General features: G+C 41.9%; 4 protein-coding genes across 4 annotated transcripts; 1 reads left to right on the forward strand and 3 right to left on the reverse strand.

Annotated features, from left to right (window-relative positions):
* Positions 1-1297: 1297 nt before the first annotated feature.
* Positions 1298-6961, forward strand: prcc (proline rich mitotic checkpoint control factor). The gene is made up of 7 exons (XM_079175872.1): positions 1298-2094; positions 2200-2253; positions 2641-3210; positions 3399-3491; positions 3646-3792; positions 4160-4225; positions 4862-6961. Exons 1-7 carry the CDS (start codon positions 1777-1779, stop codon positions 4946-4948), a joined length of 1335 nt encoding a protein of 444 aa, XP_079031998.1. The 5' UTR covers positions 1298-1776; the 3' UTR covers positions 4949-6961.
* A 173-nt stretch (positions 6962-7134) lies between these two features.
* mrpl9 (mitochondrial ribosomal protein L9) lies at positions 7135-10156 on the reverse strand. Its single transcript, XM_079176681.1, has 7 exons — positions 9919-10156; positions 8994-9153; positions 8770-8894; positions 8628-8681; positions 8413-8514; positions 8250-8333; positions 7135-7849 (listed from the first exon to the last, which is right to left on the reverse strand). Exons 1-7 carry the CDS (start codon positions 10003-10005, stop codon positions 7202-7204), a joined length of 1260 nt encoding a protein of 419 aa, XP_079032807.1. The 5' UTR covers positions 10006-10156; the 3' UTR covers positions 7135-7201.
* Positions 10157-10892: 736 nt separating this feature from the next.
* On the reverse strand, positions 10893-12870 carry LOC306708015 (transmembrane protein 272-like). Its single transcript, XM_079175699.1, has 5 exons — positions 12763-12870; positions 12617-12679; positions 12476-12526; positions 12137-12328; positions 10893-11597 (listed from the first exon to the last, which is right to left on the reverse strand). The coding sequence occupies exons 2-5, from the start codon at positions 12675-12677 to the stop codon at positions 11338-11340; spliced, it is 564 nt and encodes a 187-aa protein (XP_079031825.1). The 5' UTR covers positions 12678-12679; positions 12763-12870; the 3' UTR covers positions 10893-11337.
* A 1124-nt stretch (positions 12871-13994) lies between these two features.
* LOC306707956 (1-phosphatidylinositol phosphodiesterase) lies at positions 13995-16796 on the reverse strand. The gene is made up of 4 exons (XM_079175622.1): positions 16682-16796; positions 16060-16143; positions 14904-15474; positions 13995-14557 (listed from the first exon to the last, which is right to left on the reverse strand). Exons 2-4 carry the CDS (start codon positions 16125-16127, stop codon positions 14174-14176), a joined length of 1023 nt encoding a protein of 340 aa, XP_079031748.1. The 5' UTR covers positions 16128-16143; positions 16682-16796; the 3' UTR covers positions 13995-14173.
* Positions 16797-18100: the final 1304 nt, after the last annotated feature.

Raw genomic sequence — 18100 nt, forward strand, 5'->3', positions numbered from 1 at the left:
TTGAAATTGAAACCCGCCCGCAGACGCGCCCCCAATCTGCACAGTAGCGCCCCTAGTGCATATTTAAGGTATATTTCTCATGTTGGAAAAGCAATCAATGAAAAAATACATATTCACCTGGAAATGTGATGGACGATTGTTTGACTGAGATATAAATCCACGTAAAAGTACATTATTATTTTAAGGTTTTTACTTCAATCAACCAAAAATAAACGAACCAAATCAATTTCCATGGCTGGATTAATTTGCATGGAGGCCCAATGTGTGCAATCTCTATGGATTGTGTACAGTTATTCTATGCTGGAATACAACCCAGGCATAGATGTGCTGTGTGGTGATTAAACACAAGCCTACATTTATGAATGTGCAACATAAGCACAAGAATTGAACGAGGTATTGAAATACAATTTGGAAACAAAGACCCTCTTCGAGATAGGGCCTCACTGTCAATGAAGAGGGGGCCTTCATGTCTTGGGTTGTGTCAGTTAATATTTTTGAAGACATTTTCAATCATATTATGACAAGACAATTGCTGAGCCTGTCTCCCAATTAACAACACATACAGATAATTCCATTATCAAGTAAGGTTGTCATTACCATGCATCATCCATCATGCAAAAGCAATTTTCAAATTAGACAAAAGTATGTGGTAACCAAAACATTAGACCAAAATGTGATTGTTGGACACCTCAATTTTAAACCATGGACATTTATATACTGCTTTAACAACCTTCACTTCTCTGATTTTGTGGGACATGGCCACATATAGCCTGGCTCACAGTCTCTGGCCCAATTCATCCAAAAGGTGTTTGATGGGTAGACATCAGGTCTCTGTGAGGCCCGTCTAGTTCTTCCACCCTAAACAAAACCATTTCTGTACCGAGCTTGATTTGGGGGTTTTTAACACTGAAGACAATAAGTAGAGATGAGCCGGTTTTGGATTTTATAATGCAAGCTAAACAAGACATTTAAGTTGCGGACCAGGGCTGTTGCCATGATGTTGCTGTTTTTTTAAATATGTTTTTAAAACTATTGAGGGCAAACGTTTTCCTAACACACACCTCACCACCCAGCATTTTTTTGACTAGAAACCAAAAATAAGTTATTTAATTACTTGGATATGTCATGTTTTATTGAATCCATTAAACTCTTGCTTTAAATTGATATTTATACACATTCGGTCCGTCGGGGGCGTTAATATCGTGGATTTGTTTACCAACTGATTAAAACAGAAGAAGAAGAAAAAAGAAAGCTGCGCAGAAAGCTGCGCAGTTGCCGTTTCTTCAATCATGAACGATGGAGGCGAATGTTTTGATGGAGTCTAAGGACTAAAATAAGCTCCGCGTTTGTGGTGTAAATCACAGCTACTGCTTCAACCGATGTCATAGTATGTGCAGTAAGAGATCCGAGACGAATTTAGTTTGACCGAGCACGAAAGGTCCGGTTAGCTAACATCGTTTGCTGCTGCGGCCTAGCTAATGTTAGCTAACGTTAGCTTACGTTAGCATGCGTTGTTAAGTTGGGACAGACCTCATTTAATGAGCTCACTGTGCGGTTCTATTTTAACCTGCTGTGTTTTCTTCATACTACCGCTCCATCTGGACTTATTTCATTATCTGTGTAGTTATATGTATCGAAGATTATCGTACCTTTTTAATATAAGTTAGTTCGTCGGAAAGTGTGAGTACGGCTTCTTGAGAGACCAACCCCAGGGGAAGTGGTTATCCATGACCAAGAGTTCCTGCAGAATAATATTATTTAATACTGTCAGCAAAAATGTCTTTAGTCGCCTATGGCAGCAGTGATGATAGTGACTCAGAAGAAACCTCAACTTCTGCCGCACCGGAGGGCAAAGCCCGCGCAGGAGGGCTCTTCTCACGCCTGCCTGCTCCTAAAAAGCCAGGATCGACAGGAGGAAGCGGTGGACCAAGAAAGGAGATGAAATCTAGCCGTTCACCGGTGGACAGCACGTCAAACGACGACCCAACGTTAGAGCCACAGTCATCCAAAGGAGGCTTATTTTCTAGTCTGCCTAAGCCGAGGAAGCGATCAGAGCCTGTCAAGATCACTGTACCGCAGATCCAGAGACGGGATGTGAGCACTGCGTCGTATCAAACCGTTTGCTTTGACATGTTCTCGCTCCTGTGGCACATGCAGCCAGGCTGTAACTCATAATCGATGTATTTGTTTTGTCAACAGTCAGACTCTGACGATGACGATGCACCAGCGAAGAAGAAACCACTACAACCTCAGGTAAGAATTTTCTCACCGTCTGCGGTTACAATCTCAGTCACCTGAATTGTTCCTAACGCAGTTAGTTTGATTGATAATGGTTCAAGTAACACTCGAGCCCGTTTTGAAATGACTTAGCATTGAAACAGCGCAGCTTAGAGACCCAACAGATGCTACCTCATCTCTATATCACAGATAATGCAGGAATAATTCAGCTGTCATATGTGACCTTCTCCTTATCACAATATGGGATTGTGCACATGATCTAAAGCTCATCTGTGACCTAAAAAAAACTGACATGCATATAATATTGAATGCCTTTGCATAGTTTACAAACAATATCAAACTACAAGCATGTAGCTGGCCTTCCTCTTGCCCTGTTCCATTCATATTTCTTGCCTCTTCCAGGGTTCAGGCCTTTCCTCCCTTCTACCACAACCCAGAAACCTGACAGTGAAGGGGATGGACAGGCTCCTGATTCCTCACACACTCAGCAAGCGCCAGGAACCAAAAGGACCCAAGCCTGGAAAGCCTGCTCAGGGTCTGCTTGGTTATAGTGCGTCTCCCTCGGCTATCAAAGCCGCGGCGAAGTCAGCCGCCCTGCAGGTGGCTCGACAAATAGCCACCGACGACCAGGATAACGAGGACATAAGCCCGCAGAACTACTTTTCTCTGGGCGAGAGCTCCCAGCCTCTCCCTGCAGTCGACCCGAGCTTAGACCCTGAGCCAGGAGCCGCTGCGGAACCTCTTGCACTTGCACCTGCACCTGCACCTGCACTTGCACCTGCACCTGCACCTGCACTTGCACCTGTACATGCACCTGCACCTGCACCTGCCAATGAGCCGGGTCAGTCAGATGAGCCAGGTCAGTCAGATGCCCCTCTCGACTTTGGGGGGAACAATGAGGGCGCTGGTCCATGGGGAGGTCAATATCCTCAGTATCAACAGCCCATAGCAGGCCCAGAAGCTCTCCCTGAGGTAATCATGGCTCATAAAGTACCTTATACTGTATGTACATATCAGCCAAATGGCTTTAGATGCTGGTTGAGTGCTGGCAAGAGCCCCCCCCCCCCAAGAAATGAGACCAGTTCTGTGATCAACTATAGACATTAAAGCGATATAAACTAGAGTTTAAGTGACATCCCAAACATTTTCTCCTCTGACAGGGATACTACAATGAGACATACTACCAAGATCCTGAAACCGGATCGGCAGAGGCCGAAGAGCCTGGCAACTCTGCCATGTTTGACGATGAAGCGGTAAGACCGTTGCTGCTTCTTCCATCTGTATTGTTTTGCTACATATCTCTCCATGCTTTATAAGTAGGTTCATTCTTTGGTAATTTTGCGGCTGCATCAAGCCAGGTTTAGCACGTTGTGTTACTGATATGAACCATTTCATCCTGCGCTTTAGTTCATGCGGCTGCAAGGGAAACGGAACAGAGGCAAAGAGGAGGTGAAGTTCCTGGAGATCAAAGGAGACGACCAGCTAAGTGGCAACCAGCAGTGGATGACAAAGAGCATGACGGAGGAGAAGCAGACCCGTCAGTCCTTCAGCAAGGTGACCGGACTGGATCTCTATGACTGGGGGGGGGGGGGTCTGACAGGGTTGGGTGTACAGGTGGAAATGTTGAGATTGGGAACACCTAAAGCCCTCCAGCCGTAAAATGTTCAATGTGGTGGAAGCTAAAAAAACATTTCACGGCCTGATCCAACGGACCTAATTTGGACTATTTGGACAATATAGGTCTTGAGGTTTTTACCAAACTTAACAATGCTTACAGGGCTGTTATGAAAATGATTTAATGCGGGTCAAACAGCATAGAAATGTCAGAACATGTCCTGATTGCTCAAAAGATTTTGAGAAACATGTGTACTGCAACACCTTTTAACTTAATGTATCATCTTTTTTCCCCCCATTTCTGCAGAAAAATAAAGAACTGCCTACAGGACAACAGCGACGCAAGCATCAGATAACGTATCTCATTCACCAGGTGAGTGCTGCCAACAGTCAGCATAGTCGGTGAAATGCTGCATTAAGAGTTCTTTTGACACCAAAGCAGCGCAGGCTTTAAGGGGGAGAAGGGATTCAGAGTTCATTGATGTCGCTTAACACAAACAGATTATCTTGTAGCTAATGCAAGAACTACTAGTGCCTCTCGTTAGAAGGACTTGGCAAAATGTGTACATCATTTTTCCGTTGGTTGTGAAGGTGAAACAGAGCAGGCTGTGAGTACCAACATACCAAGAGTCTGTGCTCCCGCTGTGACATGTCTGCACACATTCAGCTCCGAGTTGTTGGCTGCCGTCCTCTTTTGTACGAAGCGTACATCAAGCATTGTGTTGACTATTGTCTGCCCGTGGTTTATACAGTAAGCTGCAAAGACGAGCCTACACAAGACATTCAAACAAGCTAAAGAATAGTTTCCAAATTACTCTTAACTTTGCTTGTAGCTTCCTGTTTAGCGTTCAGAGTATTTAGCGTTACATGTTGGGTGGTGTTTCAATTTGACACACCTCAGATGGTATTCAAAGATGTAAATAGTGCACAGGTTTGTGATTTATGCATAGCTGGTTGATATTCAGACATCATATTTGTCTGTGTACTCACTTTGTTTCTTCCTTCACAGGCAAAGGAACGCGAGTTGGAGCTGAAGAACAGCTGGGCAGACAACAAGCTAACCCGCCGGCAGACACAGGCCAAATACGGTTTCTAAATGTCATACTGTGGACTCTTGGCGTGTGGAAACCCTGCATCAGAAAGTAGAGTAGAGCTTTCCACATTTCCCGACACACTTGTGGAAGACTTGTTTGGGAAGAAACTATACACACACACTCTTAATACAGATTTTTTTTTTCCTCCTGTATTTGTTGAATTATTATTATCCAGTAGTTCTTTTTGTCAACTGTTTCATAAAGTGTTACTTTTGTACGGAAAACTCCAGCCACAGTCGTTAATCTTCCTTTCACAGTAACTTACAGTAAATATAGGCTCTCTACCTATAAATGAAGATACAACAGTGTTTGTAAGGTACTCGCAGTCAGTGGCAGAGACGATGTAATGTGACCCTAAAGTTGCTACGAATATGTTTTTCTTTGGAAATGTATGTTTCCTGTTCATGCAGCGAACATTTATGTACGACTCCTGTTTTGTGATGGAATACAAGCGGCTCCACAAAACGGGTTTGGTTCTCTGGCAGTCACACAAATGATAGTAAAGCGTTGCCTTCCATAATGAGAAATGAACCGGAGGCAGTAGAAAGCTGTGCTGCATCACATATTTTGTAAAAACGAATAAAGATGTTCACAATGACTCATTAAAAGTAAGGCTGTAAAGTTGTCCACGTCTGCCGCTGTTATTTTATCCCTATTTTGTAACTTATGGTTTTTTGCATTTAAAACTCAGCAGACTTGTGAACGAGCACACCTGCATCGACATCCGTTCTGAAGTTGGTTTACGTAAATGAATTGCCAGAGAACCAAACGTGCATTTCACTTCCAGCTGATTCTTTTAAAACAGGACCTTCGTCTCAGTTTTACCCGGCTGCATCCAGCATGCATCTTACAGATTTAGTAGTTGTCTGCTAAATCCCTATGACAAGTCTTTTTTTTTTTTAGTAGTGTGACTGGCAGTGAGGCAACACATTTAGCCTCTTCACACTACCCTAAATAGCGATCACATTAACTTCCAAGTTGTTTTATTTTAGGTGGTTGAGGAGGCTGTAACTGTACGTCCCTCTGCTGCTCCAGTTACAGGAAGATTCTGCTGTTTAAATGAATCTGTGTGTGTGTGTGTGGCTTGTCTTCTGCCAGTAAGCTAAGGGAAACTGAACTGTTCAATGTGGTGAAACTAAACTACTGCCAATCTCTCCAGCTTTGGAGAATATTGCAGATTTCTGCTCTTTCTCTTGTATTGATGTACAGATCGTTCTTGCACAAATCTTCCCCATCCTGCAAAGAAGCCTTTTAAAATAGCCTTTCACTGAAGCAATAACGTTTATTCTGGCTTTCATTGTTTCCTCCTTTCAGAAAGCAATGAGTAGTCCACCCTGCATCAACACTTTCTTTGTTTTCCAAGCGGAAAAATAGATTTGAAATGTAAACTCATGAGCCAGGTTGCTCTATTACACACAGATTGTTGTAGAGAGCGTCGTATGTAAACTGTGTCTGGGTGTGGTGGCGACAGCTCCATAGTTTTCCACCATTACTGCACCAACACAGGCACAACCTGACCTGCCTCAAAACTGACATTTGGCAGAAACACCAGCAGTCCAGGAATCTCGTTCGCTTCCATACTTCGTAGTTTCGTTACATGTACCGCCTGTAGAGCCTGATTCAGGGCATATTTACACACAAGACGGCCCAAAGCAAGTAGCTGACCGTCTGAATACATAAACCCTCACACATTATCTAAGAGACAGGAATATAAATCTAAGAGCTTAAACTTATGCAAGTTCCATGGTTTTTTTCTTCTTACGTGGCACCTGTTGGACATTGCATAGAGTGCTTGGATGAAATAACATTTCTATAAAACTAAGCACTCATGCTCTCCTGTCTCAACAAAAACATTAACCTCAGCAGGTTTCATGAAAAGACAAAGCATACTACTGATTCAGTGACATGTTTGAGGCCAGTGCTGGGAAAAATCTTTTTTTCCTTTTCTTCACCCCATACTTTTGTTACGCGTGTTGTGCAGTTAAAATGAATGAAGAATAAATATTTTTCCTTTTCTGGCTCCATTCCTCTGAATGTAACTGGGTGGTTTGGTGTCACGATGATGTATTACCGTATTATACACGGTAAGATTACAAAAGATCATTTAGGGTTCATGTGTAGTATAAAGTAGTTCACTTATATTTAACTAATGGCATTAATAATGACGCAGACAACAGTTTTGATTCATGTATAATGTGTATTATAAGTAAACAATCTCCATTGTGGTTCAATGCACGTCTTCATTTGGAGTCCTTTTAATCCTTTTTCGAGCCGTCACTTGGTGGTGCTGTTGTGTCTTGACTCGTCTGTGTACTCGCCGCCGTTTCCTCTTCTGCAGCTCCACTGACTTGACTCACAGAGTCTTTACCTGCTTCAGCTTCTGCTTCCACTGCAGCATCAGAAACTGCTTTCACAGCAGCTCCCTCCTCAGCTTCAGCTTCTACAGCAGCAAACGCTTTCAGAGCAGCTCCCTCCTCAGCTTCAGCTTCTACTGCAGCAACTGCATTCACAGCAGCTCCCTCCTCAGCTTCAGCTTCTACTGCCGCAACTGCTTTCAGAGCAGCTCCCTCCTCAGCTTCAGCTTCTACTGCTGCAACTGCATTCACAGCAGCTCCCTCCTCAGCTTCAGCTTCTACTGCCGCAACTGCTTTCACAGCAGCTCCCTCCTCAGCTTCAGCTTCTACTGCAGCAACTGCATTCACAGCAGCTCCCTCCTCAGCTTCAGCTTCTACTGCCGCAACTGCTTTCACAGCAGCTCCCTCCTCCTCCTCCTCCTCAGCAGGTTCTGAGCTATCTACAGCCGCCTGCAGCATTTGTTTTTTCAACTGTTGCTGGTAACTAGCAGACGGGTCCTCGTACGGCACCAGTGAAATGGGGACGCGAACTACGTCCATTCCATTAATCTGGAGGAGAAAACATATGAAGAATAAGCAGTCTGGTCTGTAGTAGAATAACTGCCGTAGCCTGCTTCTGTTCAGTCAGGTTTTTAATTGTGGTTCAGGGAGACATGAAGACGAGCTCATTGTGGAGAAATATTAACAAAAAGTTAAGTCTCTAAAGAAAACGTTATTAAATAAATAATAGTATTTCTTATATGCAACTGCTGCATTTTGCAAGAATATCTAAATGTGTTTTTTCTTGCAACATACAGTAAGTAAAAAAAAAACCACTTAAAAGACTAGCTGGTTGGAATCAATTTCTACCAACTACTAAAAAAGGCATCTATAGCGCAGAGCTGCACTTGCTTCAAACATTTGATAATGACATCATGTATGTGAAGCACTGAAAAACAACATTTCTTACCGTAACTTCACACCAGTAGTCGCCCACGTCCTTGACTGACTCAAAGGGGAGACTCAATGCTTGAGGTGGCATCACAACTCCCAGCTGAGGAAAAGGTTTATTTAGGTCAATAAAACAATTATAATAACGTCAAACGGCACAAAACGAGGACGAGAAGACATACCGTCTTCCGAAACTGTCTGCAGACGACCTCCTTATTGAGCTGGAATTCATCCGAAGGCATCTTGTTTATCTTCAACTTGGAGCGTTTCAGAAGCTCTGCTGTCTGTAAAAAAAAAAAAAAATGGATCAGTAAACCTTTGTTTAAAAACTGACAGCTGTAAATACTGTGACCAGCATAGACGACTGGAAACAATGAAATGCTTTTAGATAACTCACCAACTGTCCGGTGCGTGTTTGGATTCTTTCCTCTGGCTTCCCCTCACGCAGAAGCTGTTGGTAAAAATGAATCATTAATATCTATACATTGCTATCTAATATGTGGGGGAATAAATGTCAGTGTTAAAAATGAAGTACACACTCTTAACTCCTCGGCAAACATCTGTTTGTTCTCCAGCGATGGATACACTGCGAGGCTTTGGGGCAGCAGCTTATTTCTTCCGACGGACTTTTTCACAAACACAGTGTCTCCTCGCCCGCCAAGCTCTGTAAGAACAAAAAAACAAAGTTAGTTCAATAATGTGAAGAGTTTCCCTGGTCTTAAGAAAACAACTGTGAGAGCATATTGTGTTTGTAGATACTCACTGGGTACCGTCTGAGTCAGGATGAGCTCCATCTTCTGCTTGGGAGCAAGCTTGGTGTCTTCAACCAACTTGTAGATCCGGTGTCTTCGAGGGTGAAGCCTCGGCGGACTGCCTACTTTAGATAAGGGCACCTGCCACCAGCGCTCCACCACAACCGTGTTCTGAAGAAACATGGACCACAAAAGCTTTTAAAGTCTGCCGTCACGTCTTGTAGCATTTATGTTAATAACTCACTGTAGTGAGGATGTTAATGAAGGTGGACCCAGTTATACTCACCACCAACTGATAGTATCCGTGACATTCTTTAAATACAGTACAAATTGCAATGACGGGTGCAAAACAAGTTCAGGTGAATGCCCACCTTTAGATGGCATTTTCCAAATTGTTTTTATAAATATATCAAAGGATGAGCAGATACGTTTGTAAGCAGAAAATCAATCAACAACCATGATAATTAAGTAATTCATATAACATTTATTCAAGGAAAGGATTTCAAATATTCTTTGGTAACAGGTTCTGAAATGTTATAAATGTCTGCTTGTCTCCATTTTATGTCATTTTTAACTGAATATCTTTCAGTTTTGGACTGTTTTGGACTGTTGGTCTGACAAACAACAAGTAACAACAACAAGTAAATTACAGACTAAAGCTCTGGCAATGTACGATGAATCTTTTTTACTACTAGATGACGTGTTATAGGTACAAACATAATTTCAATTGATCATGCAAACAACTTTTAGGTGCAGACTTAATAACATCAGACTCCATTGCCCTTCCAGTAGCATTAACACAATGTTTTTAAACAACAAACACTGACCATTACAGTGACTGGACGCTGTTTCCTAACATAACGGTCCTGAGTTAAACGATTTCAAACAAACAGCAGATTATGAATCATGTTGTTTAAAGCGTGCAGAGACACTGACCTGAGTAGCAGTCAGAGAGAAGCTCCTAACAGCCGGCTGGCTGAGCAGCTCGTGAAGGACACGGCGGCCTGAGCTCCACATGTTCATCTGACGCTGAGATCCTCCGCCTTCAATAAATCACCTCAAATAAACCAGTGAGAAGCTCAATGCAGTCTGGGCTTCGGCTCCTGCACCACAGAGTTATCCCTCAGTCAGATCACCTCAGCATGCATGTTAGCTAACGATTGCTAGCGATAGCGAGCGGCTTCCGGTTGTGTGACGCATAGGGACCACTTCGGCTAAAATAGTAGTCCCGACAGAGGCCTGAATTAAAAGTCATCGCCTGAGAAAATCTCAAAATCTGGATGTAAAAATTGACGACATCAGAATACTCTGGCTTTTCAATCTTTTAAAATATCATATTTTTGTTGTTTTGTTTTTTATTTGCACTGAATATGTTAAGTTTAAGGGAAATGTTATCATAACAAAAACATTAGCCAAAAAGCTCACTGTATCTTTGGTCTCATTGATCTGTTCTTCTTTTTATCTATTTATTATGTACTATTTAATGCTGCAGCAATACTTTTTAGATTCCAAAGCAGAATTAGACAAAACATTAAAGATGCAAATGTACCATTGCATAGGCTACAGTATACATTCAATTCAGATAAAAGTCTTGTTTTGGCTGAAGTTCAGTGGTTTATCGGCTCACCTTTGATGTAGTGATGTAGAAGTGTACTTGTGTCAGTACACAGTGACATCACTGTTGGGTGTGGTTAAAGTTTCCCAAGTTTCAAGAGCAACACATTTAAAAATTTGAACTAAAGACAACCAAACAATCCTTGGGTTGTCAATAGTACCCAGGACCCATTAAAAACATCAGTTGTGTGGAATATCATTTTTCACACAATTAAATCATGCAAACAACATATCAAACTTGTATTGAATATACTGCACAGTATGTTCACTTGTAGTAATACAACCTTAAGTGGTGCAATCAAGGCAAGTTATTCCACTGCAGAAAAACAAACAAAAAACTAACACATACACATATATGAGGAGAATATAAAAACACTGTACCAATAACAATTTATTCTCTATCTCAATGCTGAATCAATATTAGCTGCCACTAAATTATCTAACTTCCCTTCTATCGGCTCAAATGTTAACTGCTTCCTGTTGAGGTCAACAGGAAGCATGTGATGAGACAGTGCTGTTCCTAAATTTAACTACACACCATGTGGATAATGACTAATGTTGAATTAAGCTGGACAAAGCATATTCAGGCTCCTTGTGTGCGATAAAAACCAACCCTTGAAATGTTGCACAAATGTTACTTATGTCTCAAGTGAAGTAAGGCAGCTTTCTTCAAGCGTTTGCAGGAAGATTGCAGAGCTAATCAATTCTTTAGACATTTGAAAACATAAATAAAAATTTGTATCACACATCACCACCAGCGGGTTCAGGAGAATCAATGGCACCATAGAAAGTATAGCGGTTGGGTATCAGTCTGTTCCCTGGAATTAAATTCTGACAGCAGGTCAGCAGAGCGAAGCAACAACTGCAGACGAACATGAAGGCTGTAGCGGCCCACACCAGGCTGGTGACAACGAAGGCAAACTGGTAGGTTGTCTTGTCGCAGTATCGAAATGCTCCGGGTGTGTAGTCGGGAGGGTAAACAGGATAAACCCAGGTAGTGCCTATGGGAGAATGTTTCAATTCAATTTTTGATTTAAAACTACACACTAAACTGACCTTAAAGGCTCTGAAAACACATTTTCTCAATCAGCTTTTTACTACAACTGACTGGATCCAACATGAACACAAACGGTTGTAGTAATGGTTCTTCACTGGTTTAAAGTAGGTGCGAGAAAGAAAAAAAAAAGATGATGTCTCATACTCCCGTTCACCAATCGAGAATCAGAAATTGATGACAATTAATGTAATGTTTGGTCAATGTCAATCAACTGTCAAATCAAATCACACCTACATAGACCTGATAAGAGTTTTTGAGCGTTTAACTGTTAAGGAAGTTTTGTGTGTCTAATTTTGAATCTAAAATCAAGTTTTCCGGGGCTTTAAACCGAGTGTTGTATATGTTTTTGAATAACAGTGGAGTAGAATGTAGAAGAATAAAGTAGCATGAAATGGGAACAGTCAAATTTGTACTAATGTTACTTAAGTAAATATGCTCAAGAAATATATCTAAACATAACATTTCTACTACATTGTCTCCCACCTGCAAAGAACCAGCCGAAGCAGAAGAGGTGCAGGACGGCCGTGCAGGCCGAGCACATGATGCAGGCCATGCCGTCCCCCCAGCTGGTCTGGCAGTAGGTCAGAGACAGAGATAGGAGGTGGACTGTTCCCAGCACTATCAGGTAAATGGGGATGTTGGGCTGCACTGGACAATGGCCCAGATGTATAGCCCCTATGAAGCAGATGTGCAGAACCAGAAATATGTTAATATTAACATGGCTTTACGAAAAAGATTCATGAAGAATAATACTGCTTGAGGTCAACAATCACAAAAATAATACACACAAATATTACAGTGATCAAACAGAAGTAGACCCACCCACACCAATGGCCGCGATCATAACCATCCACCAAATAAAATTCAGCACAACTGTGAGAGAGGAAGAGGGTCAAGGATTGGTATGTAAAACGTAAAATAAGGGAGACATAAATGTGCCGGAGAAAAAAAAAGACTTCGAACCAAGTGATGAAATCCGCACGGCACTTTGACGCCCGACTTCGACGTGTGGAGACGGGTTCATATCTGTAAAAAAAGCAAGAGTCTTGTCACAGTTCTACACAAACACAAACAGGAAGAGGAGCTGCAGCAGCAGTGTTATACTGTACCTGTCCAGCTCTGAATGGAGACACTTTAAAACCTTTTTTCTTCTTTTTCTTCTTCTTCTTCTTCTCTTCTCTAAATTAGCGTTAGACACTTCTTAACAAAGTGTTGACTTTGTTCACATCTTTTTTTGGCAGGAAGTTAAGACATGTTGAAGCCAAAATATCTCAGCAACTGTTTTGCAACACTCTCTGTGTTTAACTAGGAAGAAGCAATGATAAAATCTGTTATCTAATATAAAAAAAAAACATCTGCATGCAAAGTGTGTTTGAAGCCACAAACAACTCACATAGTTTCCTATTTCTATTTTCTATTTTGAAATTCATCGATCAATAAAACGTAATGAGATTGCATAGTTAACGGCTCAATTAACGCAATTCAACGCAGAAAAGACTAAGTGGTGAACTTGCAGTTGCACAGACAAAAAGATGTATTATCAGTTCTCAGCATCGTGGTAGTAAATACACAGGGTGCCCTTGCATCACACATTCTGTGCAGTAAAAACTGAGTGCGGTTGGTTAAAATACATTTTCAATTTGCTTCTTATTTTAAAAGTATACACTCAAATGATTCCTAAAAAATGTTTTTTACTTTGACAGAGTGACAGCTTTTTACAGTGGTTGTCAGAATGGTTAGCTAGGAACTCACAAGTGAAAGCCAAATGCAGAGATGAAGAATTATTGATCAAATCTTTAGAAAAAAACTAAATTAAGAGTTTTTAACAGGTGTGGTAGCGTATGGCCCATTTGCTGTTTGTTTTCTCACAAGCTTGTCTCCAGTCTCAAGTAAAATCTCTTCAGGCAATTTATCAAAGCTCCATCCGGAGCCATAGAAAGCTTTGTACGACTGTTTCCCTGCAGTAGCACTCCCCAAAACCTGTAAACAGACAGACACTGATGTGTGAAATCTGTGAAGTTCCCTCTCTTGGAGTAAAACTTGAAGTGGGCCGTTTAAAGTACTGAGTAATATTATTTAGAAGTTTTTAAAAGGTTAACAGTAAACCATGCACAGACAATACATCCAAGGTGAAATTAGCGCTCCGCTTCAGTAAGAATGTGGTTTAAGTTGTGTGACAGTTGAAGTGGGTTTGTGACGCAAAGGTTGACAAACCCGCAACCCAGAACAGGATGTTAACGCAAACTGATGCAATGTGCGTCTGCAGCAGCACGGCCACCCTGTGACAATGATACGCTTACATCGGTCCTCAAAAAAAAATGTCACGCAGCCATTTCTGATATATTTTTAATGTAACATTTATTTTGTTCCCAGTATCTTTGGTGAATGACACAATGAGAAGGTACAATTTAGATCACGTCCGTTGCAGTAAAGTAGTAAGGTTACAGCTATAACTGCAGTAATTGGTGTCCATATTGATTGCATTGACCAGTCTACTCTTCCCTCGTGCTTGCCTTTGGCTCAGACATTAACATTAACATATTTGATCAACTTCTTTTTGAGTGAAGATATTATATATTTCAAACTTGCCTTGTCAAATACTGTGTTAATGGCCTTTCTGCTCTTTTCTGCCTCTTTCAGTTGGATGTCAATGATCATTTGAATGATTGGAGCAGCTGGGAAGTCCATGCATACAATTCCGAGGCGCTGGTTCAGGTCTGTCTTGGCCCTCAGGTAGTCGTACAGCTGTGGGTTGACGCGCTGAGCGACGGCTCTGGGGTACGCAAACAAACCAGCTCCACTGCTGAAGGTGAGAAAGATCTGGGCCCGGTTCCCTGCAGGTGCAGCCTCCAGGTGCTCATAGACGCTCTGCCATTTCTCCTTCACATGAATAAGTGTGGGTACCTGCAGGGAACAGCAAAAACAATCATTTTGATTCGTTCTACATTTGTATGCAGTTTTCAAATCTAACCCTTTGAGTGCCGTATTCGCTAACTGAGCTGTAGTTGTGGCCTTCCCTACATTGCTTGCTCGGCAACTGATTCCCCTCAGTTTATGCATGCTGGCTGGAGGATGAACTGGTTCACCTCAAACTAGAATAGCTAAAGCATACTAATCTAGGCTGTAGTTCTAAAGCAACCTTCTCTGCTTCATTTCTTTTCTCTTTTTGTTGTGGGCTAGAGTTGGTTTTGATGTGTGTGAAACCTTTGTGAAAACTGAACAGAAATGTTTGAATAATATGTTGTCGTACACTCCAGTCATCTGCTATGTCCAAGGAACCATAGCGCATCCCCAGGTCTGGCCCAGAAAAGTCTTGCAGAACGATGAGCTTCCCTCGGGCCTCTCCCATGGTCGGCACGAGCCGGCTGTGCCACAGCAGGTCCCAGTTGGCGTGGCGTTGGATGTAGTCAACCACAGCGCCGTAGATGTCGTACGTCTCACTGTACTCCTCCTTCACGCGCATCAGCACCGTCTCACTGGGATACTCTCCGAGGAAGTCGGCCACACCCTCCAGCACGTGGCCGAAGTGCGCCCACTGATAAGACACCCCGTGATGGATGGTGAGGTTCCCCTTGACGTGACGGACGCGGACGTCTAGGAAGCGGATGCCGGCTCGGAGCTGGGAGGCTAAGCTCCAGGTCTGGCACTCGGCGTAAATGCCACCGTACAGAGCCATGGTGTTGTGGGAGCCCGGCATAGTGACCTCAGACAGCGGCTGATCATCGGGGATGCTTGCCATCCAGGACGGGTTGAGGAACTCCGGGTTGGGTGTGTCATCATAGTCAGGTCTCTGAATGGCACCGTGACTCCAACCAATGATTCTGAAAAAAACAACAGAGATTTGCCAGAAGAATAGTCTTAGAATAGATTTTTCTTGTTCTCAGAGAATGTCGAAGGTTGGGAGTCTCATTGATCATGATGAGCGTGTTTTAAAGCCCGTTGAGACTATAGCTGTCAATAGTGGTGATAAAAATACTTTTATATGTTTAAAGAATGTCTAAGTTTAAAGAGTTGCATGGCATTAGCTTTTGGATTTCTTGATCATTAGTAAAATAATAATAAATAATAATTTGTAATTGAATATAATTTAATTTAAGGCTCTTTGATTGTTTTGGCTTTGAAATGAACTGTGTTTTTTTTCTCCTATTCATTGTTTGCCTTGGTCCAGACCTTTGAATCTGCCCACTCCACCTAGTTTGAGTGAACTGATTAGATGGAAACAGAGTGTGACGAGTTGAAAATGATGTCTGATATCAGGCAAATTCACTGTGTGGTCATTTGTAGCTGCTGCGTAAAATTGCCTTTGGGATAAATAAAGTTCCATCAAAACACATGTGACTGAATACATTGGTATTTAGTTTGTTGGAATAATATGTTATCAACGGACACATTTTCAATTTACTCACCCAACTAGCACCAACAGCTTAATTAACATCTTCTGCATTTTCACAGGAGCTCCTCTGATGCCGCCCATCAGCGATTGATCAGCTCTGAATATCAGCAGAGGCAATGGCAAGAAAAATACAACTGAGGTCAGCATTTAGTTAAATGTAATGTCAATAACAAATTGGCCAAAAAGATGATATTTTAACCAGATCAATAAATGATCACTGGTCAACAGAACAATCACGAGCAATAATCAAACCATATTTATATTTATGAAGGAGAGGCAGCACATCGTGGCTAAAACTTTAGGTATATCAATATTTGTTTAAAAGTTGAGAATTAAACAGTAAAATTACTCATCAACTCTAATTCTCTCACAGCCGAACATGCACCTGCCGATTACTGAAGAAGAAAAACACTTTCCCTTCATTAAAAGTACGTCAGCCAATATAAACACAAAACAAACAGTGGCAACAATCCGATTCCGGTCCGAGCTGAGAACAACCTCAGCTCACCGCTCCAGGCCATTTCAATGGCAGGCTTAAACCTTCCTAATCCCAAAACTGAACCAAACCGTCCACTGCTGCTGCGTCAAACCTGCTGATGTGTGGATGTGCTGCTCTCGTCCGCTCCAGTTCATACCTGAAACCAGAAGGTACCCGTCCTGCGTCCGGTCCGGGTGCCTGGGGAAAGAGAGAGAGGAGAGAGAGGAGTGGAAGGGGGTCAGAGGCAAAATGACAGAGGCAGCGTGTCGACCTGTGATGTTACTGTGGGAAATACAACAGAGGAGCAGCTGAGCTCTATGCTACAGAGCAGGGGAGGGAGGAGAGGGTTGTGTGTGTGTGTGTGTGTGTGTGTGGTATTCATCTGATCACGTTCCTCATTATTTTGTGGTTCAGAAACGTGTAATGTAAAAATCAACTCCCATGAATTAATGGCTGTAGTGTTGGAGCTTCTAGCCAGTGTTACAGGTTTCTTTAAGGCCACGTTGAGGATGTCGGCCTTGCTATAACATTTCCATAGTACCTCTGTCTTATTTTGAAATAATACAACTCAATGTGTACAGACTAAAAGGATTGAAAATACAAAATTGTATCTGGTCAGTAGAATGATTTTATAAAGAAAAAATATTATTTTAGTTACAACAGCATTCAGTGTTTGTCGGTGTGCATAAACCACAGGTGAATGTTTTCCCACACTGTTTCTAATCAGTTAGTGAAAACCCCATCGGCTCAACATTGATTAGACGTGTGATAATACAAATTTCAATCGATAACTTGTGTAGTTTGATGTAAAAAAAGAAAGAATGTAAAGTAGTAAGGTCTACACAACTATTGTTTGCATACAACAGGCTATGTGACAGTTTCAATGATTAGAAAGGTTAAAGGGAAAAGAACAGAAGCACTCAACACTGAGAATATCGAATACCCAACAAGGAGGATGAGTATGTTGTATTTTGTAACTATGTTGTATAAGTAAGTCTTGAAGTTGACATACTGATTCAGTTGGTTTGGTCGTAAAGAACCGACACGTGTCACATTTGCCCAAATATTCCCCAAAAAGCTAACAGGGTGTTATACATAAAATGATGTTTAATGTTAATGTATTGTGATTGTGGAGAAAGAAAAGGTGTTTGTCTTCAACCTGTTGTTCACGAAACCACCCACAACTGGCTTTTTCATCTTTGGAACATCAACAGGACATTTTCACATCATCCAGCAGCGGCATCCTCAATCTGTTGCTTTTTTCGAACAAAGAACAATAAAGTGAGGAAGGTGTGAAACAAGATCACGGCGATCAACTTGCACTTCAGTTCGACTTTGAAGAAGACACAGCTGTTGCCCAGATGTATGTATTCTTGCTAATTGGATGGTGCCGGCTGAGCAGCGTGCTCCGGTTTCTCTTCTTTACCAGGTTAAAATCCAGCTAGTACTAAAAGAAGGTTGTGAATTTGTATTATTTTGATGTACCTCAAATGTCCTCCACTGTCTGAGTGACACCTTTATGTCAAATGTGCTTGATATTCATGTTTTTGGACGAGCATCCCACAGAGTATTTCAT

This window comes from Pholis gunnellus (genome assembly GCF_910591455.1).
Source record: "Pholis gunnellus genome assembly, chromosome: 16".
NCBI classification, from domain to species: domain Eukaryota; kingdom Metazoa; phylum Chordata; class Actinopteri; order Perciformes; family Pholidae; genus Pholis; species Pholis gunnellus.

What these genes read in the sequence shown, in the direction of transcription:
- mrpl9 (XM_079176681.1), bottom strand. Translation starts at nt 10,005, where the DNA reads ATGAACATGTGGAGCTCAGGCCGCCGTGTCCTTCACGAGCTGCTCAGC. An exon ending in TCTCTCTGACTGCTACTCAG is followed by an intron (nt 9,154 to 9,918) that starts GTCAGTGTCTCT and finishes ATGTTTCTTCAG; the next exon opens with AACACGGTTGTGGTGGAGCG. An exon ending in AAACACGCACCGGACAGTTG is followed by an intron (nt 8,515 to 8,627) that starts GTGAGTTATCTA and finishes TTTTTTTTACAG; the next exon opens with ACAGCAGAGCTTCTGAAACG.
- LOC306707956 (XM_079175622.1), bottom strand. Translation starts at nt 16,127, where the DNA reads ATGGGCGGCATCAGAGGAGCTCCTGTGAAAATGCAGAAGATGTTAATT. An exon ending in AAGCTGTTGGTGCTAGTTGG is followed by an intron (nt 15,475 to 16,059) that starts GTGAGTAAATTG and finishes TGTTTTTTTCAG; the next exon opens with AATCATTGGTTGGAGTCACG. An exon ending in ACATAGCAGATGACTGGAGT is followed by an intron (nt 14,558 to 14,903) that starts GTACGACAACAT and finishes TGTTCCCTGCAG; the next exon opens with GTACCCACACTTATTCATGT.
- prcc (XM_079175872.1), top strand. Translation starts at nt 1,777, where the DNA reads ATGTCTTTAGTCGCCTATGGCAGCAGTGATGATAGTGACTCAGAAGAA. An exon ending in CGCAGATCCAGAGACGGGAT is followed by an intron (nt 2,095 to 2,199) that starts GTGAGCACTGCG and finishes TTTTGTCAACAG; the next exon opens with TCAGACTCTGACGATGACGA. An exon ending in CCCGTCAGTCCTTCAGCAAG is followed by an intron (nt 3,793 to 4,159) that starts GTGACCGGACTG and finishes CCATTTCTGCAG; the next exon opens with AAAAATAAAGAACTGCCTAC.
- LOC306708015 (XM_079175699.1), bottom strand. Translation starts at nt 12,677, where the DNA reads ATGAACCCGTCTCCACACGTCGAAGTCGGGCGTCAAAGTGCCGTGCGG. An exon ending in CGTGCGGATTTCATCACTTG is followed by an intron (nt 12,527 to 12,616) that starts GTTCGAAGTCTT and finishes CCTCTCTCACAG; the next exon opens with TTGTGCTGAATTTTATTTGG. An exon ending in CTTCGGCTGGTTCTTTGCAG is followed by an intron (nt 11,598 to 12,136) that starts GTGGGAGACAAT and finishes ATTCTCCCATAG; the next exon opens with GCACTACCTGGGTTTATCCT.